At 36.9% G+C, this 27,747-nt stretch overlaps 2 protein-coding genes across 10 annotated transcripts; both read right to left on the reverse strand.

Annotated features, from left to right (window-relative positions):
* Positions 1–2,448: 2,448 nt before the first annotated feature.
* LOC104246728 (probable disease resistance protein RXW24L) lies at positions 2,449–27,186 on the reverse strand. 9 transcript variants are annotated; one of them, XR_011400971.1, is made up of 7 exons: positions 24,838–27,186; positions 23,042–23,473; positions 20,530–20,592; positions 20,357–20,414; positions 20,025–20,178; positions 17,952–17,976; positions 17,535–17,708 (listed from the first exon to the last, which is right to left on the reverse strand). XR_011400971.1 is itself a non-coding variant. In XM_009802607.2 (2 exons), exon 1 carries the CDS (start codon positions 27,099–27,101, stop codon positions 24,852–24,854), a length of 2,250 nt encoding a protein of 749 aa, XP_009800909.1. In that variant the 5' UTR covers positions 27,102–27,186; the 3' UTR covers positions 20,685–23,473; positions 24,838–24,851. The 9 variants fall into 9 exon arrangements, 1 of the variants encoding a protein (XP_009800909.1); XR_011400970.1 differs by having other exon boundaries at positions 17,952–18,071; XR_011400969.1 differs by lacking the exon at positions 17,952–17,976.
* On the reverse strand, positions 13,156–23,217 carry LOC138873971 (uncharacterized). Its single transcript, XM_070152467.1, has 4 exons — positions 23,042–23,217; positions 20,357–20,414; positions 17,952–17,976; positions 13,156–13,802 (listed from the first exon to the last, which is right to left on the reverse strand). The coding sequence occupies exons 1-4, from the start codon at positions 23,215–23,217 to the stop codon at positions 13,156–13,158; spliced, it is 906 nt and encodes a 301-aa protein (XP_070008568.1).
* Positions 27,187–27,747: the final 561 nt, after the last annotated feature.

The following is a 27,747-nucleotide window of genomic DNA, read 5'->3' on the forward strand; positions in this document are numbered from 1 at the left end:
CTTCAACAGTTTGATGTCAAAACTGCTTTCTCACACGGTGATCTAAAAGAGACAATCTATATGGATCAGCCTGAAGGTTTCCTAGCTGAGGGAAAAGAAGATCACGTATGCCAACTAAAGAAGTCTTTGTATGGTTTGAACCAATCCCCTAGACAGTGGTACAAGAGGTTTAATGCATTCATGACTACACATGAATTCTTAAGGAGTGTATTTGATAGTTGTGTATAACACAAAAAGATGTCTGATAACTTAATGATTTATTTACTGTTGTATGTTGATGATATGCTTATTGCTGCTAACAACATTACAGAGATAAATGCTTTGAAGAAACTGTTGAGTAAGGAATTTGACATGAAGGATTTAGGAGATGCAAAGAAAATCCTTGGTATGGAGATTTCAAGAGAAGATAATGTTGTACATCTTTTTCAGAAGAGGTATATTGAAAGGGTTCTCGAGAGATTCAATATGCATACGTGCAAGCCTGTAAGTACACCATTAGCTCCTCATTTTAAACTTTCAGAGTTACAAATGCCTCAGTCCAAGGATGAGGTGGAGCATATGTCAAAGATTCCTTATGCCAGTGCAGTCGGTAGCATTATGTATGCTATGGTATGTACACGTCCAGATATTGCTCAATCTGTAAGTGTGGTAAGTAGATACATGTCCAGCCCAGGAAAGAGGCATTGGGAAGCTGTCAAGTGGATATTGAGATATCTCAAAGGAGCTTCTAGTATTGGTCTGACCTTTCAAAAAAGTGGTGGAGGTATTTCAATTCTCGGTTATGTAGATTCTGACTATGCAGAAAATCTTGACATAAGAAGGTCCACAATTGGATACATCTTTACCCTCGTTGGCAGTGTCGTTAGTTAGAAGTCGACTCTACAGTTGATTGTCGCTTTGTCTACGACAGAAGCAGAATATATGGCAGCAGTGGAGGCGGTGAAGGAAGCTATCTGGTTGAAAGGTTTAGTAGCAGAATTGAGTTTGGTTAAGCTGGAATCAACTCTTAGATGTGATAGTCAGAGTGCTATTCATCTAATAAAAAATCAGAGATTTCATGAGCGCAATAAACACATTGATGTCAGATTTCATTTTATTCGAGATATTGTTGAAGAGGGAACTATCAAGGTCGTGAAGGTTATCACATACGATAATGCTGTAGACATGTTGTCCAAGATAGTCCCGCTCGCTAAGTTTGCACATTGCAAGGACTTGGCGGGGGTGTACATCAACTGATGCAACTCTGAAGAGAACAGTTGTTAGGTGGAAGTGGTATGTTCAACAATGGTTTGATTCTTCTTGTTTCTTACAACGGGGTTGCCCAGTAAGCTTAGAAGTTTTGGCCAGAGTTGTTCACACGCATGCTCGAAACGCAAACCAAGGTGGAAATTGAAAGTGTTGGTTTATGTTTAGTCAACAATGGCATGCCAATTGGAAGAGTTGGTGGAAAGCGTTGGTGTGGATGCTAGGAGGAAGCTTCCTCATTTGATGTAATCCAAGACATCAAGAGGAGGTCTTTACCTCTATAAATAGATGCACTCCTTCATTTGTAGAAACCATCCCAAAAATAATACAATACAGTGTAGTGAGTAGAGAGTTAAGAGAGAAATTCTCTTAAGTGTAATTGGAAACTCTCCCATTCCTTTGTTAATAATAAAAAGGCAACTGTTCTCTGGTGGACGTAAGACTATTTTGATCCGAACCACGTTAAATCTTGTGTTCTTTCTTTTACATTTCCGCTAACAACTCTATTAGTCACCACGAAACAAATACATTTACGGCCATCAAATAGTCATCAAAATTCCATAACAGAACCCAGCCAGTCAATCCCATCCTATGAATCTGCATGTCCCCTCCCCTTCATTCATCTATACATTTTGAATCTATACTACTATACTTTGCCTATTTGTACAAGACTTCTATCCAGCTTGTCCCATTGCTATGTTTTCCTCTCTTTATAAAATCAACGCATCCATATTTACACTTGAACTTGATCAGTTCCATTATCTTCTATGGTTTTGGTACTTTTTGCAACCATAGAGATTCATTTGGCCTTCCATATGTGATAGACCATAGTTGCACGTGCTTTGCCTATCTTCTATATAGCTGCTCTAGCCATCATGCACCATAACCAATTTACCTCTATGTTATGTATGCCCATCGCAAGCCACAACAAAACACCTTCTAAGCGCAGCCTGGTACCTTACAAAGAGTTACACTCAAATTTCTAAAGTATATTAGAAACTAAAATTCCAAGCATATATCAGAAGTTATAAATGGGGAAAGAAATTAATTGGTTGTCGTTAGCTGAACCATAATATTGACACCAGTAGCACAATAAACATACACTCATACTCCTTCACGTGTTCTTTTCTTTGTAATCCCTTGTGTATGATCTAATCGATAGATGTACTATTTGATTGTACATGTTAAAGACGTTCAAGTGCCTAATAACAACAAGAGATCTCCATAAAAACGGAGAGGAAAACAAAAGAGGAGGCGGGAAATTGGATGCCAGAGAAGCAAACTGCATCACCAAGATAATCTTCCTTGAACAACAAAATTATAAGAGAATACCTGCACCAAAAGTCAAAAGTCGTACGTTGTCTTAATGTATCAGCTAAAGGAGAACAAATCAAAGAAGAATGTAAGAATAGACCGGAATATTGATAATCCATGGTAATAGAAGATGGCTTAGATAACATTGAGCAGTGTTGTTGAAGTTTTACTACTGATAACACAAAGAAATATATGAGACTATGTAGTCTGACAAAAAAATATGCTAAAGTTTTTTAAAGATTGCTGTTAAAATATGACCTATTTGAAATTGTGATTTTAATGTAAAAGCCTAAATTTACTCCGGTGTTTTCTTACCCTGATGATTTACTCATGAGGTAAAGATATGATTAAGAGTCCCATTTAAATAATGGCATTGCAATAAACTTATAATTTCAAATATAGGCGTAATTAAAAGATTCAAGCTTTTCAATAAAACAAAGATGACAATGCAAGTAAACACCAAGTGCCATCACGTTATTCAGATGAGCTATTAGACAACAACTAAATGACTTAGAGTTGACCGAAAGTTGGTACTGACTGACCTAATCAGAGAACTCTCATGAAAGAGTGCTTATTGTTAGTTGACACACCTGTATTTACATAGAATGGTTTGATCGCTTAAGTTAAAATCAATTTTCAACATTATAAACTATAATCTAATAAAAAATGACTGGTTCTAGGTGTTTTGAGGACAAAATTTATATATATATATATATATATATATATATATATATATATATATATATATATATATATATATATATATATATATATATATGTAGGCCTCAGAGGATACTTCTATTTTGGCTAATACTATTTTGGCTTCAGGAATACAACAAACTTTCGTGGCATGATTGATAGAAAGATCTGAATGAGAAATTGTTGAACTCACATTTGCCTTAGCTAATCTACTCGGATCCTCGTTTCATGAAGTCTCCAAATTGGAATCCAATTCTTCATCTTGGCACATCTCGCATTGAATCATTTTTTTCCGGAGTCAAGACAACATCAAAGTCCTAGAATGATCCTTAATCTTTGACGATCTAGCTATTTCTGATTCTTATTCCAAGAAAAAGAAGAATGATTTGAGAAGGAAAAAGCATGGAAATTGGAAAAAAGAAGGATGATTACATTGAAATCATGAAATAACATTAAAAATTAAAGCAAAACAAAAAACGAAAGAGTGTCATTTCAAGTTTTTTAGCTAGAAGATAATATTGAAGATATGGTCAGATTTAGTAAAACTTAAGTTAAATTGATAGGCATAAAGAGGAGAGTGGCCTACAGAGAAATGTAGGGAGATAAACCTGGTCATTCAGGACCACATAATCAAAAAAATTAGACATGTTTCTTTTCTAATAATTAGTGAGATTTATAAATGTCTCTCCCAGTATAGGCTTAAGTACTGTATAGCTCTATTTTTGCCAACCAAAATGATTCCTTAGACATTATTAAGATGAAGTGAGCTGAAGAAAACATCTTCCCTTCTATCCATGTAAACACAGAGAAACAAAGTGAAATAAATCAGAAGCATATTAGAATTGTGGCTCAAATACGAGAAAATTAGAGGCCCATCCATTTTGAAATCTCCAATTAAAAAATGAAAAAACATTCAAATACAAACAAAGATGGAAAATTGTCAGATTATCGGCCCAAACCCTAGTTTCTTTTCAAGCTCTTCTTTCAGTTTCACAAACAACAAACCAACAAATACCCTGAAACAAAATAATTAGAGTCACCCACAAGAAGGAGAAGAAATAGAACAGTATAACTAACCTTTCAACCATGTGATTATCTTAGCGGAGCAAATGTTAATCTGCGAAAATGATGAAAACATAGTTGACTTGGAAAATGTGGCCTTTCTTTCTCTATCCTTTTGAAATTTTCTAGTAAGGCCTGCTTCAGGCAATATTGGATTTTTCTATGGGGGAACATACTTTTTCATTTCAGAGGAAAAATCCTTTGAACTCATTAACATTGGGGATGCTCAGATTAGGTGGTATTCACTCATTGAAAGAAGCAGTCGTTTTACTAGCAAAATTAGTATCGACGAGAATAATTTACGATGGGTATGTGACGCTTTGAAGCAAGCATCAAGGGGAGAGGAGATCTTTACAGAAGATGGGAGAGGAAACAACAACAATATCTTCACAGAGTCTATCAGAATTATAATATCCATGGCAGATTTGTAAGAATAGAAGTGTGGCAAGGAAGCAAAAAATCAGCGGTGATTATTCCGGAAGCAGATTATAATAGTGGTTGGGTTGATATTGCTGAAAAAATCCTCCGACTTTTAGGAAGCCACAGTAGTAATGGTCCTGTACGACCACCATCTCCATTACTTAGGAGCTACTTCAAAGATGCAAAGATTGAGAGTTGGCCAGACATTCCGATCCCCCCATCTACAAAGGTTGAATAAGTTAAACACCCACTCTCTAGATGTCTGTTTGGAACTTTCAACGACCCATTCAACAATAGCCCAAGCACAGAAATCATTCAGAATTGGTTCCTTGGCAGATGGAAAATCAGTGCAGGACTTAAAGTTACTCCCATAGACCACAATCGTTTCCTGTTCGAGTACCCATCGAGACAGGAGGCTGTTAGAATCAGTACAGGGAATTGGTTCTGGAGCGGTCGACATCTACATTTACAACGGTGGACGCCGTATTATGGAACTATTTCTGTTGATAGCTGCCCGGAAGTTTTATGGGTGAAAACTTTTGGGATCCCCATCCATGCTTGGACATTCGAAATCTTTAAACAAATTGGAGATCAGTGTGGTGGCTATGTTGGAATAGATGCAGATACAAAGAGCAGAAAGCATTTTTTCTGGGCTCGAATTTACATCAGGAACTCCGGCAAGCAACTTCCGGTGAAGGTTGGAATAGATTGGGGAGGTTTGAGATTAGAAATCTCGATAATAGCGGAGAACCAACCAACTCCAATACCCAACAGTTCAAACACATTACCCTCTGTAGCAGTGCGGCCAGCAGAAGAGGTAACAGAGGACCATGTGGGCTCTGAGATCTCGAATCTTGTGCAGGTCAGCAAGGATATGTCTAATGTAGGGACCAACTTCAATTTTAAAAATCAGCTTGGGATTTTACATGTGAAGGGGCCAGCTGCAAATTAAAAGGCCCAGTTACAACTACTACTTGTAACTACAAATATTAAGACCCATAAAGCCAAAACACTGAGCATTTATAATGGGTACTATTCAAGTGGGCCAAAGCAGAAGAAACATTTTAAAAGGCCCAACAATTGTAATACATGCAAGGTGCTAAGGAATAATAATGACCCATGTCTTCTAAAGGGTCATATGACAGATTAAAAATTATTTCGACCCTCTGTCTGAGGAGATCCAAGTTTTCACTCACATGACCAAAGAAGCAATGGGTGAAACATCTCACACCTAATTCGATGCAAATGATAAAGTTGAGCCACCTACTTCGCAATTATTTTTACTCTCAGAATCAGCTAAGGTAAGTGACTCAGAATCAGACTTCTCCACACAGTCTTTCAATAACTTTCTTCCTCTCCCATGGCATGATCGACTAGATCTTACCATGCAAATGATGGAGAAACTAACAGAGGTATAAACATCAAGGTGGGCCAAAATTGCATTGGTAAAAGTTTGCAAAGCTTTTGGTGTAAATGCGGCAGGATTCAAACATGACATCTTGGGTATCATTTTAAGGATGGAGGAGAGAAGAAAGGCTCACCTACTGCTTCGACAACAACAACAGGCTAAGGCAGTAGCAAGCCCAAAAAAAGGGAAGAATAAAGGGGAAGCAGAACTTAAGAAACTGGCTTGGGGTCTTCAAGAAGGCAGTGGCGGAAAGGTTAGGGGCAGGTCTCACCAATCTCATTCTGCATGAAGGTCAAAATCCTAAGCTGGAATGTGCAAGGCCTAAATGACAAGAATAATAGAAGTACTTTGGAGTCTCTGATTCGTAAATGGAGAGTAGACATCCTTTGTATTCAGGAAACTGAAGTTGAGGATTGGAAATAATCTCTGTCCAGGCAAATATGGGGCAACAGATGGGTATCATGGGAAGAACTCAAGGCTTGGGGAAGTAAAGGCGGGGTCATTATTATGTGGAATAGAAGGTTGTGGCATTGTGTTGATACTCAATCAAGAGACTTCTCAATAACCTGCAGATTTGAGAGTTTAACTGAAGATTTCATATGGTCTTACACAGAGGTATATGGTCCTCATACCAACCCAGAAAGGAAGGAATTTTGGCATGAATTGGCAACAATTAGTAGTTTATGGTCAGACCAATGGGTAATCGGCGGATATTTCAACGCATACAGATATGAAAGTGAAAGACTTGATTGCTCTAGAAAATCTAGGGAAATGATTGACTTCTCAAATTTTATATCGGAGCTAGGCTTGATTGATCCTCCTCTTAATGGATCTCAATACACATGATCAAGAGGGGAGAACTTTACACAAGCATCCAGAAATTGATAGATTTTTGCATTCAACTTAATGGGGTGATTCATTTAAAGCAGTGAAGCAGCTAGCAATGCCCAGGGTAATTTTAGACCAAAAACCAATCCTCCTAGAAAGTGGAGACTGGGAACCGACACCATCTTACTTCAAGTTTGAAAATATGTGGCTACAAACTGAAGGGTTTATGGACATGATAAAGGAATGGTGGTAATCTTATACAATCATTGGCTTTCCAGACTATATTCTCATCCAGAAGTTGAGAACCTTAAAAAAGGACTTGACAACCTGGAAAAGAGAGGTGAATGGCATGTTGGAAGACAGGAGGAACAAGGTACTTGATGAGTTAAGACTCTTGGATCAAGTGGCTGAACATAGGATACATTATCCAGAGGAAAAGCTGAGGACTTTCAATCTCAAATTGGAACTTCAACAGATTGCACTAGCTGAAGAAGTCTCTTGGAGACAAAAATCTAGATGCTTATGGCTAAAGGAGGGAGACAAAAACACAAAGTATTTTCAAAAAATTGCTAATCTCAAAGGAGGAATAATTGCATTGATAGGCTCAAGGTGGGAGAAAATCTAGTCTAGTTGAAGATAAGGAGCAGATCAAACAGGAAATACTGGATTATTATCAAGCTTTGTACAAGGAGATGGAATGCTGGAGACCTACAACAGAGTTTGAGGGTTACCCTCATTATCTGCAGATGAATGTGTTGATCTAGAATCACCTTTTGAGGAATCAGAAGTCTTGGCAACCTTAAAGTCTTGTGCTCCTGATAAAGCACCATGCCCCGATGGGTTCACTATGGCCTTCTTTCAAAAGGCATGGGACTTCATTAAAACAGATATCATGGAGGCTCTCAATCACTTCTATCATAGCTGTCATATGGTCAAATCGTACAATGTTGCATTTATTGCTCTTATCCCCAAAAAGAAAGGAGCAATAGAATTAAGGGACTATAGACCTATCGGTTTAATAGGGAGTGTTTACAAGATAGCTAAAAAAATTTTAGCTGAAAGATTAAAGAAGGTCATTGCCAAGTTGATCTCGGGGCAACAAAGTGCTTTTAATAAAATCAAGTAGATCACAGATGCCTCCCTGATTGCCAATGAGGTCTTGGATTGGAGAATCAAAAGTGGTGAAACAGGTTTGTTGTGCAAATTAGACATTGAAAAAGCTTTTGATCAATTGAGTTGGGCATATCTCATCAACATCTTAAAGAAGATGGGATTTGGAGATAGGTGGATAAGGTGGATAAAATTCTGCATATCAACTATGAAATATTCCATGTTGGTTAATAAAAGTCCTGTAGGTTTCTTTTCTCCTCAAAAAGGCCTCAGGAGATGCACTCTCTCCTTTTCTCTTTACATTGGCAATTGAGGGTCTCTTGCAGATGCTAGGAATGACAAAGGAGCTTCAATGGATACAAGGTTTTCAGGTTGGGAATAATCCTGCAAATTCAGCCAATGTATCACACCTATTATAAGCAGATGACACATTGATCTTCTGTGGTGCAGAAAGGTCACAAGTAATCAATCTCAACCTCATCTTACTTATTTTTGAAGCATTGTCTGGGCTACACATCAATATGCTTAAAAGTATTATTCATCCAGTGAATGAGGTTCAAAATTTGAAGGAATTAGCTTAAATACTTAGCTGCAAAACTGGCTCCTTCCCCACAACTTATCTAGGACTCCCCCGAGAGCCAAATTCAAATCCACTGGAATTTGGAATGGAGTCATTGAAAAAGTTGAAAAGAGATTAGCAACTTAGCAAATGCAATATCTCTCGACGGGGGGCAGACTCACACTGATCAGTAGTGTCCTTGATAACATACCAACTTATTACATGTCTTTGTTTCCTATGCCAAGCTCAGTCCTGAAACAACTAGACCGACTAATAAGAAGGTTTTTATTGAAGGAAACAGTGAGACTCACAAATTTTCACTTGTTAGGTGGGCAAAAGTAACTCATCCAAAGTCTTATGGGGGATTGGGTATCGGGAATCTTAGGCTTCACAACAAATGTATGCTAATGAAATGGCTATGGAGGTATGGACAAACTGAAGCAGTTTACTGGAAGGAGATTATTGACGCCAAATATGGAATTTAGAATCACTGGATCCCCAAGAAAAGTCCAGCACCTCATGGAGTGGGTTTATGGAAACACATCAACAGCTTTCAAAATGATTTCTTTCAGAATACATCTTTCAAAGTTGGTAGTGGTGTTCATGTGAAATTCTGGAAAGACATATGGCTTGGTAATACAACACTAAAGGATTCATACCCAGGTCTATTCCTAATAGCCTGCAACCAGGACTTAAATATTGCTCAAAACAAAGAGAACAACATTTATAATCCAGTGTCTAGAAGAAATCTTCCGGATTGGGAAATCAATAACTTACTTGCTCTCTTAGCCACACTGGGAGATTTCATCACGGAAGATCAACAACCAGACATAATCATCTGGGGGAATTCAAAAGAAGGAAAGTACACAGTCAAAGAGGGCTACAACCTTATCTACTCACATAATGGAATACTAAAGGACTGGCCCTGGAAACATGTCTGGAGGACCAGAATGCCACTCAAAGTAGCATGCATCACATGGACTGCCCTCAATGAAGCTGTTTTAACATAGGACAATCTTAGTAGAAGGAGCATTACTTTAGTCAACATATGGTATATGTGCCAACAGAGATCAGAAAGTGTTAACCATCTGTTTCTTCATTGCCTAGTCACTGCTGATATTTGAAACTTCTTCCTATCCATTTTTGGTATAACTTGGATCATGCCTCACACCATCAAGGAAGCCTACATTAGCTGAATTTTTTGGAGAGTTGACAAAGCCATCAAAAGAATATGGAGAATGATCCCAGCAGTCATATTTTGGATTGTTTGGAAGGAAAGAAATGGCAGATGTTTTGATGGAATATCAACTCCAACACATTCCCTAAAAGCTAGATGTTTAGTTAGTTTGTTCAGTTGGAACTTTCTTTCCCCTCTTAATAGCGTTGACACTTTTTTGGATTTTGTTAGCTCCCTGGTTCTAAGCATAGGTACTCTTGTACTGGAGTCTACAATGTTTTTTATCTTTTGTACGGGAGCTAACAAAATTTATGTTCTTGTAATTTGGCATCTTCCATGTGCCCTTTCAATGATATTATCTTACTTCATCAAAAAAATGTGAATCTGCGAAAAACTCAATCTCCTGTTAAAATATCACTTTATATTCCAGAAATTGATATTCAGTTTAAGAAAGCAAAAAGCACCATAAAAATCACGAGGGTTAAGCGACGAAGAAGGAGAAGATGGGCGAATTTTGCAGAAAGCAAGAGGGTGAAGCAGAACAAAATTACGGTATTATGGTAAAGTAGAGCAAAATTAAACGGTGGCAGTGGAGTGCCAAATTAAGTAAATAGTCTTTCCATGAACAATACAAATCAGCTAGTGCAGGGACATAACAGTAATTTTCCTAATATAGGAGCACTACAAATACCAAATTACCCTCTGCCGGAAAGGGGAGAGCTGCTTCTGTGCTATTCTATACTAGCGGAAGTAAAGCTAGTGCTGTCGCACGGTCCCAATATTGCAATTAAAACTGTTATGAAAGAAGAATATTCTAATATTATAGTAATATTTTAACTGGTAATTTCATAGAATATACATGTAAATAATTTTAATTTTTAATCAATATTCTCAAGTATTAAGGGAAATTTTCAAATATTTAACTGCTTAGTTATTAATTATCTACTACTTGAATATCCTTAATGAGTCAATTTTCTCGAGATTGAACACTATATATCATCCAATTCAATTATTTTAACTAAACTTTTAGATATAATTATTATATTTAAATTTCACGTATGATATCAAAAAAAAATTAATAAATAATAAGTGAGTGTAAAAAATATTTTTCGACGAAATATTAACAAAAGTTTCCATCATTTTTTATTTTCGCGGGATAGAGTCAGTTTCAAATGGTAGTAATGCAAATAGACATATCACTTGCAACTCAAGAATTAACTAAATTAAAATGTTGTAAATTGTCGATTTTTCCCATAATATATACTCTAGTGATTTGGTCCATTATTTAGGGTAAATAGCAAATATAAATTAAGTTAATAGCTATATTAGTAATTAGCTTGAATGCTAGTATTTAAAAATAAATAAACTTATGACAATATAAGGGTTAATAAGTTAGAAATAATATCTAAAATTTAAATTAGAAGCTAATTTTAAAGTTGCAAAATTAATGTAAAATTCTACAATAAATTTTATTTACATAATATTATAAAAATGGTATGTATATTCCTTCGTATTGAAAGAGTTGGCGCCCAAATAATTGTACTACTATTTGAAAGCATTACAAACAACTTAAATTGCAAAATGTTATAGTATTGTATTTACTTTCTTTCATGAATTTATAATGTTTAAAGTTTTAGATGAATATAAATATTAATTATTAACTTATTGACATAGGTTGAACTCAAACCTAGCATATATTTTTATATAAAAATTATTCTTTATTTAATGAATTTAGTCTGCTACATTCTTTTATTTAGTGAATTTATTTTGCTACGTTTTAACTTGTCAATTTTATTTATTCAAGCTTAACTATTGATATAACATATTTGCTATTCAAACTCACCAATTAGTTATCTCCTAATTGCATAAAACTTATATATTTAATTGAATTCAAATTCAATTTATGTGCTTGAAATAAATGAGCTGCCAATTATACTTGATTTAGAAAACCTTAGATTTGGTTGAAGTATTTGTATTATGTGCTTATAAACGGATGCAACTTTCAAGGAACAGTGGTGTGACATTTTGTACTTTGCATATGTGAGAAGCCTTGGGTAAATATGTGTTCAGATGGGTCCCACGTTTAGATATACTATGCATCTGTCGAACATTCACCAAAATTTCCTTTGTTCACTAAATTGTGGGTCCCAAGTTTTTGTACTATACGTTTGTGGAGAAAAAGTAGGCTTTGAAAATGCCTCAAAGATCTACTATCAACAGAAAGCGAGACTGAGTGTCAATACTATTGTTATGAACACTCTAGACTACCTACTCTACTACCCTAATCCTCGACCTTTATACCTTTCTATCGAGGGCATGTCCTCCGTCAGCCGAAGTTGCGTCATGTCTTGCCTAATCACCTCTTCTTAGGCCTACCTCTACCTCTCCGTAGGCCCTCCAATGTCAACCTCTCACACCTCCTCACCGGGGAGTCTGTGCTCCTCCTCCTCACATGACCAAACCACCTAAGTCGTGCTTCCCGCATCTTGTCCTCAGTAGGAGCCACACCCACCTTGTCACGATACCTCATTTCTAATCCTATCTAACCGGGTATGCCCGCACATTCATCTCAACATCCTCAACTCTACTACCTTCATCTTCTGGACATGAGCGATCTTGACTGGCCAACACTCAGCTTCATACAACACCGTTGGTCCGACCACCACTCTGTAGCATTTACCCTTAAGTTTCGGTGGCACCTTCTTGTCACACAAAACACCAGAATCTAGTCTCTATTTCATCCATCCCGCCCCAATACGATGTGTGACATCTTAATCAATCTCCCTATCCCCCTGAATAATAGACTCAAGGTACTTAAAACGCCCTCTCCTAGGGATGACCTGCGAGTCCACCCTCACCTCCTCTTCCCCTCCTTGAGTCTCGCCACTGAACTTACACTCCAAGTATTCTGTCTTGGTCCTGCTCAACTTGAAACCTTTAGATTCCAGATTCTGCCTCCATATCTCTAATTGCGTGTTCACATCGTCTCGCGTCTCGTCGATCAATACAATATCATCTGCAAATAGCATACACCATGGCACCTCCCCTTGGATGTGGCATGTTAGTACGTCCATCTATCACCAAAGCAAACAAAAAAGGACTGAGAGCCGACCCCTGATGCAACCCCATCATAACTAGAAAATGGTCCGAGTCCCCACCCACCGTCCTCACTCGGGTCTTTACTCCATCATACATGTCCTTAATCAACCTAACGTAGGCAACATGTACACCTCTAGCCTCCAAACATCTCCACAAAACCTCCCTCGGAACTTTATCGTACGCCTTTTCTAAGTCGATGAATACTATATACAAGTCCTTCTTTCTCTCCCTATACTACTCCATCAATCTCCTGACAATGTGGATGGCTTCTGTAGTCGAACACTCCGACATAAACCCAAACTTGTTCTCAGAAATAGACACATTCCTTCTCACCCTTAGCTCTACCACTCTCTCCCAAACTTTCATAGTATGGCTAAACAGCTTGATACCCCGATAGTTATTGCAATTTTGGATATCACCCTTGTTCTTGTATACAGGAACCATCGTGCTCGACCTCCACTCTTCGGGCATCTTCTTTGTTCTAAAAATGACATTAAATAACCTAGTGAGCCACTCCAAGCTTGCCTTGCCCGCACTCTTCCAAAACTCCACCAGAATTTCATCCGGCCTGGTCGCTTTGCCTATTCTCATCTTACGCATAGCCCCCTCAACTTCATCAACTCTAATCCTCCTACAATACCCAAAGTCACAGCGACTCCCGGAGAGTTCCAAATCACCCAGTACAATGCTCATGTCCCCCTCCCCGTTCAAGAGACTATGGAAACAGGTATGCCATCTCCGACGGACAAGCCCCTCATCCAACAAAACTCTACCTTCTTCGTCCTTGATGCACTTCACTTGGTCCAAGTCACGCGCCTTCCTTTCTCGCGCCTTGGCTAACCTAAACAACCTCTTATCCCCACCTTGGCCTTCGAGTTCCTCTTAAACATGCCATAATATCTGTGTGGCTATAAAAGCATGTCCTTAAGGATGAAATGAAATACTTAAAATTAACTGTTTCCAAATATAGAAAGGTGACATTCTCTTTCAAACGAACTAATAATGAAATAATGCCACATAATTGGAACAAAGGAAGTACAAAGTTCAATATGTTTGTTGTTTGTCTCACTTCAGACAAGTGGTGCAAATCTTACAAGTGCATCTCTCATGGGAATAAGAAGATGAAAACCTCTCAAAAGCTAAGAAATGGCTGGCTGCATGTTCTGAGCAGCTGTCCTATTTCAGAAGAATCAAAAGCTTCCCCTGGGATGGACTGGGAAAAGTGGTCATAAGCAATAATTTTTGGACAGCTCAATACTCATTTCATATTCTGGCCAACTTTTTAGAAATTTAGAAAGCACCAGCCACTGAGGGATTGATCCCAAGGTCCCCACATCAAAGACTAAATTTAGGTAAGAAATTGAAACCCCCATTCTCATAACTACATCAGAAACTTAAAAGTTTTGGGCTACCAACCCCATCCAATTGGTATTGGAGCTAATGGAACCACTATCACATGTGTGTTGCGATGGGATGGGCGTAATACCGACCGAACCGAAAAACCAGCGTAATCGAATATTTCGGTTTATTTGGTCTCGGTTTTCCGATTTACTCAGTAGGTGTTCAGTTTGGTTATCGGTTTTAAGGGTTCGGTTTCGGTTAAACCGAAAAATCGAAGTTTAGTGATAGCGAGTAACCGCAGCTAATATCTTAGTGGTGTGCAGTCCAAGACTCCAAGCAAGCCCGATAATTTTAACTAACATGAAAGTGTTGTCAGTTGCAACAAAGCAAATGAAGCAAGAGCTTCAGAAGCAATAAACTAATAATGCATTACTGACAAAAGCTCATCCAACAGTATTACAGTAGTATTTCAAAACTAAGTTTTAAAGGAGAGACATAGCCTGCACAATCTTGGGTACCAGAACATCACATATTAATGCAAATAAGGTAATTACTTTATGATGCCTCTCGGAGTCAATTAACCCATAAATATGCAAACAGGGGCCATTTCCAAAACAAAAAAAAATGCAACAGAGGCATAATAGAAATTAAAGTATCTTATTCAGACATGAAGTTTTTTTATTCAGTCATGATAATTAAGGTACCTTATATAGGGTTGGGCATAATACTCTTTTCTTTCTGTTTTTAGAAAGTAGAATGATTTTTCTTGCATAAAGATTCTTTCTTTTTCGTGTATTTGATGGGATTTATTATTTCTTTTGAATTTTTCTGCCAATAAGAAATCTATTTTCGTTGTTTGGTTACCATTCTTGTCATGGCTTGAAACCGAAAACCGAATCTATTAAAACCGAACAAAACATGAATAAACCGAATTGAACCGAAGTTATTACGATTTGGTTTTGATTATTAAAATCATAAACCAAAAACCAAATAAACCGAACCTCCCGGACCGACGCCCACCCTACGATCTGTTTGTTTCCCTTTAATAATTTCTTCAATATTTTTGGGTCTTTCAGTTCACTTTCTTTGTTGTAAAGTTTCAGGTTCTATGCTACCACATTATTAGACATGCTTTCCTTTTCACCTCTCCAACTTTAGTAATTCTTTCACGCTTTCATTCTCTAAGCATTTAAATCATTTAAACTAGTTTATATTATCTTGATCTTGATGTGACATTTTACCTATTAACTATTAGAAATCCATGTTTCAAACTACGGTCTTAAACACATGTCTATCCAAATCTGACATGATAATCGTACCATATCAAACCAAACACCTCCCTTCCCCTTTATCTGTTTAGATTAAAAGTCATTTTCTTGCATTAGCTGCGTTGTATTTTCCCCCTTCTTCTAATGCAAGACACTAGGTTATTTTAGGGAGGTGATATAAGTATCTCTTTGAAGTGATGGATATCACTGGTGAAATAATTCTGATGCAGAATTCTTTTGGATAACAACAACAATAACAACAAACCGAGTAAGTTCCCACAAGTGGGGTCTGGGGAGGGTAATGTGTATGCAGACCTTACCCCTACCCTAGGAGGTTTTTTGGATAAGTAAAGGTAAAATAATTTTGATATGCACAGAGAGGAGTCAAGTTTTTGGGGGTTGGGTGTGTCATCTCTAATCGCAATAAGTTCAAGATCCAGCAGTTCAACAAGCTTTCAAAAATTTGAAAAACTTTAAGATGCTTCTGGAGCTGTATTATTTTTTACTTGTAAACAGACCTGGATAAACCATTGAATGATGATCTAAGCAGTTGGACCAGCTTGTACTGGTCTACATTTTGGACATCAATTCAAGAACCCATTTTTTGTTTCTTTCCTGTAAGAAAATTCTAATTTGACAGAGTACTAACCATAAGTAAAAGCCTTAGGAAAAATCAAGATCAATTAGGAAAGCCATGCATCAAGGAAACATGCGCCATAACGCCATCAACATCCCAATGTAGCACTCATATATGAAGAAACCAGCTTGGAGTTTAATGATTAAAGGACGTAGTTGGAGAGAGAACTTTCAATGAGTATCGCAAAGAGCTAAAAGTCTAGGGGTCAGTCATGACCGTAAAAAGAAGATCAAATGTCAGAAATGAGCGCATTAATAGCTTCATCTGTAATTGAAACCTCTTATTCTGGTTCGTTTTTTAAGCTAATCCTTAAACCAGCTTGCTCATCAATAACAAAGTTTTCTACAACTTTCAGTGTGGCAACTATTTCTTCCAATCTTTGACTGAACAGATCACAAAAGAGATTGATCCGGTTGGCCTGAAAGGGTTAAAAAATCAAGATTTCTTGTCTTCTTTTCTGGAGAAAGCAAGCAAGATTTCTTGTTATGGCCCGATTTATTTTATTCTGTCAACATTTGGTTTCTCCAACGACATTGGATGCAGGACAGAGGATAAAACGTCAGCCAAGAAGGTACAAATGTAAAGATTCTTATTTTTTGTTAATAAGAAGAGATGTGTTTAGTTCAGTCAGCTTAGGATAATCAAGAGGTGTTTTGCTGTCCAATTATCAGAATCATTCAGTAACTTAGACTAAGTATTATGGCTTCTAATGCATTTTAAATACTTATAGAACATTCGTCTTTTCCTTTTCATTTTGTTTATTAGTTCCGAGACATAACATCATTGTCACTACAACAAAAAGGGACATTAGCGGCAATAAAAAAGGTCATTAGCGGCAATACTAATTGTCGCTATATCATTTGCCGGTCATTGGTCTTTAGCCGCTGAATCCGGGGTCGGCAAAGGCTTTAGTAGCCATTCTTACAAATGCTGGTAAAAGATATAACTTATTGCCGCTAAAACCTATTAGCTTTAACGGTAATTATTTGCGGCCGTTATGATGGCTGCTAAATCCATTTTCAGAATTGCAAAGTTTGCTCTTTTAGCGCCTAGTTTTATTACCGATAAATTAAATTAAATTGCTGCTAAAAATTACATACTTTAGCAACTATTATAATGGCTGCTAAATTCATCTGGGTAATGATTTAGTTTGCAATACGTTCATTTTTATTATTGATAAATCCAATTATATTATAGAAAAATATGACCCTTTTAGCGGCAGATGAAAGGTACAATTTAACAACCTTATTACTGTAATTAAAACTTTCTTTGAATTGGGAAATAGAATAATTAACAAGAACATAATATTTTGTTAAATCTAGGCAATAAAGCAAGTCTTAATCGATATTATGAATGTATCAACGACATAAAAGATAAAATTATATTTTTTGAATTAGATAACTAATGTCATTACAACTAATCCTATTGAATGCCTACAATAATAAAATAATAGATACAAAAGTCCACAAACAATTTCCGTAGCTCTTCAACGTATTGAAATATTCCAAATGCTAAATTTTTGGACATCATTAGTATATGACCTGAAATAACAATAGAAGTATGTTAAAAGATGAAATCAAGTGACAACAACAACAATAACAACCGAGTATAATCCCACAAATGAGGTCTGTGGAGGGTAGTGTGTACGCAGATCTTACCCCTACCCTAGGGTAGAGAAGATGTTTCCCATAGACCCTCGGCACAAAAAGATGAAAGGCGACAATAGAATAATAACAACATAACCAGGAAGATAGTACCACCGAGCTAAGAATCAGAAAATATACCTGGCAAAGCAATATCCCACTGACACTGCATATAATATGAAAAAGTATCACAACCATGTCAATTTAACTTGCCCATATGATTTATTTGAGGTCGAATGACGTCTAGATTGAGAAGGCATACTGGACAAAGAAAATGTACTTATCACTACGTGCAAGAGCATGCGAATCTGATGCAGCTAATAAGAAATCGCCATCAGCATGTAGATAATAAAATAGATAAACTCACTGCTAGTTCAGTATCGAGAAAAAAATAACAGAACTTAGCTTTTGTTAGAGGCCACACCACACTGTACTCATAAGCTCCAGATATAACATAAAAATATCCGTCACGCACATTTCCATTCAGTTCCCACAATGAACTTTTAAAAACTGAATTGCTCTGTTAAATTCAACTCTCTACACTCCTCTTCTATAAATAACCTATCGTTTTCCATTTTCCAAAGCAATCGTCCAAAATGCGCAGCTTTATTTCATGGGATATCGTTGTTCCTCTAGTCATAACCAACCTTTTCAATTCTTCTTTTCAATGACGCACATAAAACCATAAATGTATCAGACAACTCAATTTTATCACTATAGTTAAAGATCAACTTAGCACAAGCTTAATCATGTAAATCAGCTGACCACTAGATGCATTTGGGAAAATCGAGCAGAACAATAGCAGATAAGCACCTTTTAGAAATAATAGAGACAACTATTTGACAACAAAAATTGAGATGCGAAACAAACACTAAGGTACAACCAAGTTTAATACTGAACATTGTAACAAATCTAATTATTCTAGATAATAAAATTATCTAGCATTTCTCTTAGTCAAGTTTAGAGAGTATGGAGCCATACCTAGAATAAAACAACAACAACAATATAATATCCAGTAATATCCCACACCGTGGGGTCTGGGGAGGATAGTGTATACGCAGAACTTACCTCTACCTTGTGAGGATAGAGAGGCTATTTCTAATAGACCCTCGGCTTAGGAAAACATAAGCACCACATTAATGAAAATATAGACGAGAAGGCACAGTACCAAGAAGCCATATAAAAGCAGGATAAAAACAACCAGATAGTAAGGTGATCAACAATGAAAGAAACGTCAGTTAGTCATGTTAATTTACATTTTCTTTTCAACTAATTAACGACATCCTTATCTAATCCCCAAAAGTGTTTATCCGCCCAAAGAGAGACATGGCATTACAGAGAGTAGAATAAAGAACCTACTTACGATTCAAAGAACTTCAACCAATCATATGTCGGATTTTCCAGTTGAGGAACATGAAATTCTTAAGATGATAATAAAAAATATTGACAGAACTAGGAAGAGATCTGCTAGTATAGAAAACAAAGAATTAAAACGGTTTCACTGTTGTGCTAATCTAAATAGCGTCCTTGGAATATTTGATTAAAGAAATATGGTGAAATGCAATGAAGCAACATCAAAGTGACAGCTTATGATCTCCTCCCTAAAGTACCACCAACACAGAAATAACAACCTTCCAATCTCGTTCCTAAACTACTGCCAAAGCTTTGAACTATATAAAAGCCATTGATACTCTAAGCAGAAGCAAGAAAAACTCCAAATTCATAAACTTGAAGCATAACAGACTGAAAGAGATTTGAACCTAATTACACAAAAGAAGAATATTAATAATTAGCCTAACTTCTACAGAGAACAGTTCTGGTAGGAATCTTAGCCTTCTAAGGAAAGAAGGCAAAGGAAAGAGGAAATTGGGATAGAAAAAAGAGAGTTGAAAAGGATAGCACGTGAATACGCCCAAGCTCCTAAATTTGAAATCTGACAATCAAAAGATAAAAAGAATTTAAGGGTCGGAAAATATGCATCATCCATGTTGAAAAGAATGAGAAAGTTCCAGGAAATAGAAGCCTTCATTTTCACTCGTATGGATAAATGCAAGAAGCCATCCACTTATAACCTTAATCTATAACATATTATGACATAAAAAGAGTAAAGCAAATCAGAAAGAGTTGTACCATTCGAGTTGCCCATCATCACAAAAATAGCAAGTTAAACAACTTTCTAATTGAAGCACTCATTATAGATAAAGAATTCTTTACCATTAAAAATCCACTCAGATTTGTTCCGTGTATCTATTTTCCGCCTGATAGTTAACTGTTCCTCCTTGGTTTCCCCTCTCAAGGAAATCTTGATGTACCCTGACTCCTCCCCGCGTTTTATAAATGCTCCAATACTAGAAGCCCTCCCCAAAAGCTGAGGCTCGCCACCAAGAATAAAATAAGAGTCGTAAATTAAACTTTCCCAACCACATCATGTCTCTAAAATATGATTTTCCTTGCTAACTTGTGCATAATTAGATTACAAGCATAATCGAGTTAGCCTCAAAAATTATGTAGAAAATGAGGGATTAATTACTTTGTTGATGACTTACCTTTTCAATAAAAAGAAACATCTTTCTTAGCTCTGCAACTTTCAAGCATTCTCTTTGCCTAAGAAATATTATGAAGAAAAAATAGGCCACCATAACAAAGAGGTTAAGGGGAAAATGTAATTCTTATACGATAAAAAAGCCAAGCAGCAAATATTAAAAATTTAAGTGGTTACCTTTAGAATTGCCCAGATGAATATGATGTTGTCTCATTGAGAAAGAGCAACAAGAAGTCATTACTATGGAAAGAAAACATGAGCCACAAAATTAGTTATCACTCTACAGAATAGAAGCCGAAAGCCTTTTAAGATTACAAAGTTAGAAGAAAATATTTTGAAGTAATTAAATGTATGGTACCCAGACGCAATTATAAAAGAAGGCACTGTAACCGACAAAACAAAACCTGCATTGTGAATTTTAATTCTATTAGAGATGCTAACATCAATACATGATTTTGGGTGATACAATATTCAAGTTATTTACCGGGTCATAGTGACTAGAGATGTTCCAAGAGCATTAGTCAAGGTGTTCTAATTTGAAACATGTCGGATAAAATATCCACCATCCTCTGCTGAGCAAATTCATGAAAAAATTTAAAATATGAACAAAAGTTGCAATTCCCTGATTTTAGTAAACTAATACATTTTCATACTAGACCTTGTGACTAATGCCTTCAAATCTCTGCTGTTTACGAAATCTGTAATCAGGTTACCTTGCAAATTAAAATTAGATATCTTAACTTACCATAGAACCTTAGAATTCAGGAAACCTATTGTTTCGAAAGCTTTATCTCTAAATTACCTTTTATTTTAATTCATTTTATCGAATTAATGGAAAACATCATTTGAAACACCCTTCATGATTCCAGATTCATCTCCTTTCTCTAAATTTTGGAACCCATCAAGCCTAAAAAATTAGACCTTTATAAAAATAAATTTTCTAGAAAACAAAATGTCACATTAGCTCATTAACCTAGAAACTTTTTCATATCTCATCAACCATAAAATCCTCTAAAGTGTATTTCGATTCCCTTCTCCATGAATCTTTACATACTCCATCAAATCTTATCTCATCAACCCATAATATAAAAGAAGTAGAGAGAGGGAAAGAGGGAGAGATTAAGATTTTGTGCGTGTGTGACTGAGATAGTGAGAGAGATGAGTTGGGTTACCTTGGGATGGTGGTCGGAGATGATGGAGAAAGATGGGATTGGCAGCGGAGTGACTGAGAGAGATAAAATCCCTTTTGCTTATTTCTTCTGTCTAAGATTTTTCTTTAATTGAATCCATTCCATTTACAGGGAAAATATTTGGAGGTAATGGGTGATAGTTGTGAAAAAAAATGGGTGGGAAAGATGAAATAATGAAAATTGCATTTAATTATTGAATTTGGTGGCCATTCCATTCATTGCCGCTAAAAGAGCACCTTTTCCCGGTAAATATCGATCTACCGCTAATATCTCAATTTTAGGAATACTATATCGGCAATAAGTTTATTGCCGCTAAATAATAGTCGGTAAAATTCATTTTTGCTGTAGTGTGTATCAAGATTAGCGCTATCTTGTTTAACTCCAGGGTCCTATTGACAGGAAATTTGAGGATTCTACGGAACGAAGTGAAACTTTTGATATTTCAGTTGTATAATCGGTAAGATACTCTAGCTAACAACGGAATCATTTGTTTGAATGTCAAGTACCATTACAATAACGTCACACTAAGTTGGTGACAGAAAATCTACAAAAATGAGAATGGCTCAACCAGCGTCTTCTAAGTAGACTATGATATGGTCATGGAGTCCAAATGTACCATCTCGATACTCCGTTTTTCTTTTTGGTTTATGGTAAATCCCTCAACACCCAGGAGCCAAAGAGTTGTTTTTTCTCACTTTGCTTCCTTGGTGACTCGAACCTCCAAGCCCATGATTGAGGTGGATGGCCCTGTCCACTAGGCTATTCCCCTTGTCAAAGTACCAATTTTGATACACGGTTACACCCAATAGGTTGTCTACTGTTTTTTAAGAATGACCCTTGGATCGAAGGGACTAGAAGACACGAATAAGGCTTCCTCCCTTTGTTCCAAGGTTTGTCACTGTCATCATGCCCATTGAATCTTTTCCTGCATTGCTTCTTTCAAGTTTCAAACAACTATCAAGCATCTATAACTCCTTCAGCACAGATTTTCTTTCATATTAACAGCTTCAATGATTCAGCCAATCAGTCACCTTTTTCAGTTAGTCGAGGGCTGAATATTCAGCAACAGTATGGATTGCATGCCGGTCTATGACAAATGTAGCCTTCCAAGTGCCAAAGGAATGACTCTATCCTAAAACTTCACCAAATGCAAACTTTCTATCATTTTCTTTCACGAGTAATTTTTTTTGTTTGCGACTTTACCAGCCTTTAACTCTTGACCTAGTGTTGTGGAGGAAACTCCCTCAACCACTATGACAAAGAGTGACCGGTTATCTTTCATGAGTACTAGAGGCTCCCAATAGTGTTACTACCAACTAGTGCAAGTAAGACATGACAAGATCGTGTGAGGTAATTATCTCTCTCTAATTGAAGAAGGTTTGACCAATTCAAGGACTAACAAACCGCAATAGGAAAATCATCATGCAAAATAGATATACTTCTGCTAAATGCACACATATCTATGAAAGCTTATAAAAGATGGTGAGAACAACTTATACCATTTGATAATGGAGCCAAAGAGAAAATGCTGCATGGTTGGGACCTTCTTCAACACCTCGACCTTGTATATCTTAAGCAAGCCACTGTTAACCTTGTTCCAGTTGGGGACACCACTAATGTCATCAACATTGGAGAATACTCTGCAAACAGACCCTGACCTTATGCAAGATATCATCGGTATGAATAGACTTTGGTTTCATGTACTTGTGATCAATCAACTCTGATGACCCTAATATATAAGGTAAAAAATGATAATCATCTAGTCCCCAAACTCCATGGGACCCAGCAGGCTGTAGGCTATATGTTAATTGCAACTTCTGCATCACCTCCAAGTACATGACAAAAACCCTTGACACTAGAGATTGATAGTCCTCTTCTTTCACTACTCCTAGTCTAGCAACCAAGCTGCAAAATTTGTTTCATGACTGTACCTGAACAAGAGAGATAAATAAGTCAGTTTCAGAAAGGATACCTATCTAACATATAACCGTCAGCTTTTAAGTTCTAAAATAATACGAGAAATGCATAAAATACTACAAAAACAATCAAGCAAAGAAAGAAGACAAACCACTGTCTTAGTCTTTGGAATTATCATATTTACATAAAAGGAGATTGTGTCAACAGAAAAGGACGGAGCGATGAGCATAGGGTGCAAAGACAAAGAAGAATATTCCTAAATGATAGCAGAGTGCAGGTATGTCAAAGCTCCAATTCCAATTATTAATGCGACAAATTCAGCAAGCATGACGATACTGAAAGCACAGTAATCCAGCGAAGAATTTTTTATTTTTTATCTCAATAGGACAGACTAAACGTTGTTCCCCAAACATAAAGTAACCATAGCAAGAACACGAGTACTTTATATTCCACGTTTACTCATCTACCCTAGCCAAAATAACAGTGAGATATACCACCACCACCACCAACAACAACAACAACAACAACAACAACAACAACAACAACAACAACAACAACAACAGTGAGGGGTTGCTCCGATGGTAAGCAACCCCCAATTCCAACCGAGAGGTTGTGAGTTCGAGTCTCCCCAAGAACAAGGTGGGAAGTTCTTGGAGGGAAGGATGCCGGGGGTTTATTTGGAAACAGCCACTCTACCCCAGGGTAGGGGTAAGGTCTGCGTACACACTACCCTCCCCAGACCCCACTAAGTGGGATTATACTGGGTTGTTGTTGTTGATGATGTCGTCATCGTCCTCTTTTAGATTATTTTGATTTCTTACTGGATTTAATCATTAAATCTGAAAAATCACAGTTTGATGGCGCATGATTACAAACTTGAATTATTATTCTAAATTAGTTTAATCTTAAAGTATAAAATGAAAATCGAAACATAATTCTAAATTAGTTTAATCTTAAAGTATAAAATGAAAATCGAAACATACCAAATTTATTTGGCATTAGTATAACATTTTTAAAAACTCAAAAATAAAAGTACCCGTATTTATATGGTGTGGATAAACTATTAAGTTTTTACACCTACTAAAAATAGGAACTTTGACGAACAAATCAAATCCTCAACGGGCTACCTTTTTCCTTCTTATTTTCTCCCTCTTTTCCACACCCAGAAAACCAGCTCAAACTCAAACCATCAGAAGCAATCACTTAATAAAATAGTCTAACCTTAAAATGAAAGCCTTAAGTGCTATTTATACTAGGGAGGGTATACAGCTAACAAGACCTAAATACCTTTAATCTATCACTTATTATAACTATAGACTCATTACATGTAGTCTTCAATTGATAGCCATATTATGCACGTATAGCTAGTGAAGGCTACCTTGGCTCGTAGCACTACGGCAAGGGCTTCACCTGCCTTACCCTAGAGCCGCCCTTGCCTCTCTGTAACTGATGCTCCCAGGTAGCGAAGATTGTGCAGTTTGAGGAGATCTTTGGCATCACAATAATATGAAGTCGCATCTCTGTAACTGATGCTCCCAGGTAGCGAAGATTGCAAAGATTGTGCAGGTTGAAGAGATCTTTGGCATCACAATAATACGAACGATAATTCTTCAGAGTCTCCAGTAACATACTCTCCAATCGCAATTTATCAACTCCGCAGACTTGAAAAGAATATGGAAGGTACAGATGCCTAAGTTTTTTCAGCTTCCACAAGACATTAGGTATGGTCATCACATCATTTACCCGTAAATCAAGAGTCCGCAAGTTTGACAATTCGCCAATAAATGATGGCAACTCCTTCACATAACAGTTTCTTAGACTTAGGTATTTCAGATTAGTAAGTTTTTCAATTCCTTCAGGAAGCCCTTTCCCCTGAAATCTAATATCCTCGAAGTCCAAGACTCTAAGCAATCTGAAATTCTTGAGACTAAAGGATCGAGGCCACGATAAAGCATGTCGATTTGGGTAAGGATTCAGAAATAAGAGAGATCGAACTTTACTGGATACTTTCTGCTGCAAGCAAACATCATTTCCAGCTTCACACTCGTCAAGGAACACGGAAAGTCTTCTTGTTGTACCATAAGAATCCTTTCGCGGTCCATATGCTAGATGAAGCACTTCAAAAACGTTCTCTTCCTTTCCCTTCAATAAGCAGTGCTCCCGCAGCAGGTCATTAATAGGGCAATTTCGAACTACTCTCTCCATGCCCTCCTCTTCTTGCATGCAAATCAAGTTTCTGGCTACCAATTGATACAGATAATGCTCTGCTCTGTCAATCAATGTTGTTTCACTTTCTCCATTTTCTGATGCTACAAAGCCCTCAGCTACCCAGAGATTGAATAACTTTTCTGCTTCTATGTCTACTCCTTTTGGGAATAGGCCCAAATAAAGAAAGCAACTCTGCAAATGGTAGGGCAAGTAATGGTAGGTCAAGAGCAAGGTCTTTGGTATCTTGGAAAATACTAAGGTATCTTTCTCGAGGTATAGATATGAGTCAAAATTTTGAAGCACAGACTTCCAATGAGCAACGGAGTGCTCCCTGGCCAAGACGCTACCAGCACAGACAACTGCTAATGGTAAGCCAAAGCACTTGCTGACCACAGCCTTGGCGATTTCTTCCAAAACTTGGTTGGCTTTAAAAAAATTTAGGAAGGAAGGCTGTCTCTTCAAAAGGACCTCCCAACATTCATCGGCAGATAATCTCTTCATCTCAAAAGAGACCCCCTTCTCAGCAATGCTCTTTGCCACATCTCCATTACGAGTGGTGACCAGTATTCTACTAGCCGATTTGGCAGTTGGTAAATATGCACTCAGGTTAACCCAAGCATCCATTGACCACATATCCTCCAGAACAAGGAAGCATTTATTTGACTCTAGAGACTCGTAAACTTTATGGGCTAACTCTATTCGACCTTTGCACTCTAACACTTGTTGTTTTTTACTCGAGCGGTTAAGCCGTGTAAGGATATCGCGCAAGAGGAAATCCATATCGATATGGAAATCATGGGGCAGAACAATGTAAGCGAAAGCATCAAATCTTTGGCCAAAAAAAAATAGCTCATCGTACATCGCCCATGCAAGAGTTGTTTTGCCGATCCCTCCCATACCGCAAATAGCGATAACTGGGGATTCCTTAAATCCATACTGGAAAAGGGATTGCAGCGTCCTTTTCTTTTCTTCCAAGCCAACAAGAACATCCTTGTTAAACGGGTAAGCAAAACGGTAATCACTGCAATTGGAATCAGTATGATTGCTCACTGGGATCAGGGCCTGCCTAACACTGCAGCAATTTGCCAACTTTTCATTGAAATAATGGATCTGCTCCATGATAAACACCAGTTGGGACTCCAACTTCCGGCGGCCATATACAGTAGAGATACAATTTACGCATTTTAAGATACCTGATGATCCTCCGACATCAACAGCGTAAGTATCGATTACATCTTCAGTTTCAACAAGGATTTTTCGGAATTCATCCACAATTTCAATAACCCTCTCGTCACCCACTTTAGCATCTTTCACCAACCCTTTGGTTTGCAACAGTTCCGACTTGAACTCCTCCACCGTTCCCTCTAAAAATTTCACTTCATTCAGCATCCGCTCAAGATTTTCCAACAGCAACAACACACTACCGTAACCCATCTTTCTTTTCTGATAATAAAAAAGTAAAGAGCATTGAAACAAACAAACAAACTAGGGCTAAGATTGATTATATGTGGGGAAGGGCCCGGGGCAGTCCTATTTTTCGTCGGTTTAGGTGGCGCGTTAACGCGCTTTTAATATTATATATTTTCTAAATTATTTAAAACTTATTAATATTTTGATTATTTAAACATATAAACTATTTAAATAAACAAATAAAATAATATGCACTAAATCAACAAAAATAAAGATAATTTTATGAGTATAGATAAGATATTGAAGAACATATCAACTATTATGAAAGACAAAAAAATCGTTCAAGTACCCCGTGAACGAGGTCTATTTCGATCATGTTGTAGTATGCTCTTTAATTTGCCAAAAAAATAAAAGAGCAAACAATGAACGAAAGAAAGTGAAAATAATGATAACGCATTAATGCATATTTGATTTCATATATACACAAATGCATCAAATTAATAGCATTAACTCATGAACAAAAAATATTAAATCTTAATCTTTTGGAGAGAGCATTATATTATTCACATTAAATAACATAAAAATGTTAAGTTGAAGAAGTTATCCAAAAATTTTAATCCTTTGAAGTTCATTTCCGCAATTTAAAAATAAAATCGACATGATTTTATGT

Source organism: Nicotiana sylvestris, chromosome 7, assembly GCF_000393655.2.
Source record: "Nicotiana sylvestris chromosome 7, ASM39365v2, whole genome shotgun sequence".
NCBI classification, from domain to species: Eukaryota; Viridiplantae; Streptophyta; class Magnoliopsida; order Solanales; family Solanaceae; genus Nicotiana; species Nicotiana sylvestris.

Excerpts from the sequence above, each read along its gene's own strand:
- LOC138873971 (XM_070152467.1), bottom strand. The coding sequence starts at position 23,217 with ATGATATCTTGCATAAGGTCAGGGTCTGTTTGCAGAGTATTCTCCAAT. Across the intron at positions 20,415-23,041 it reads TTTGGCTCCATTATCAAATG|GCAAAGAGAATGCTTGAAAG; the intron begins GTATAAGTTGTT and ends AATATTTCTTAG. Across the intron at positions 13,803-17,951 it reads GTGGGATATTGCTTTGCCAG|AGGAACTCGAAGGCCAAGGT; the intron begins GTATATTTTCTG and ends GGCATGTTTAAG.
- LOC104246728 (XM_009802607.2), bottom strand. The coding sequence starts at position 27,101 with ATGGGTTACGGTAGTGTGTTGTTGCTGTTGGAAAATCTTGAGCGGATG.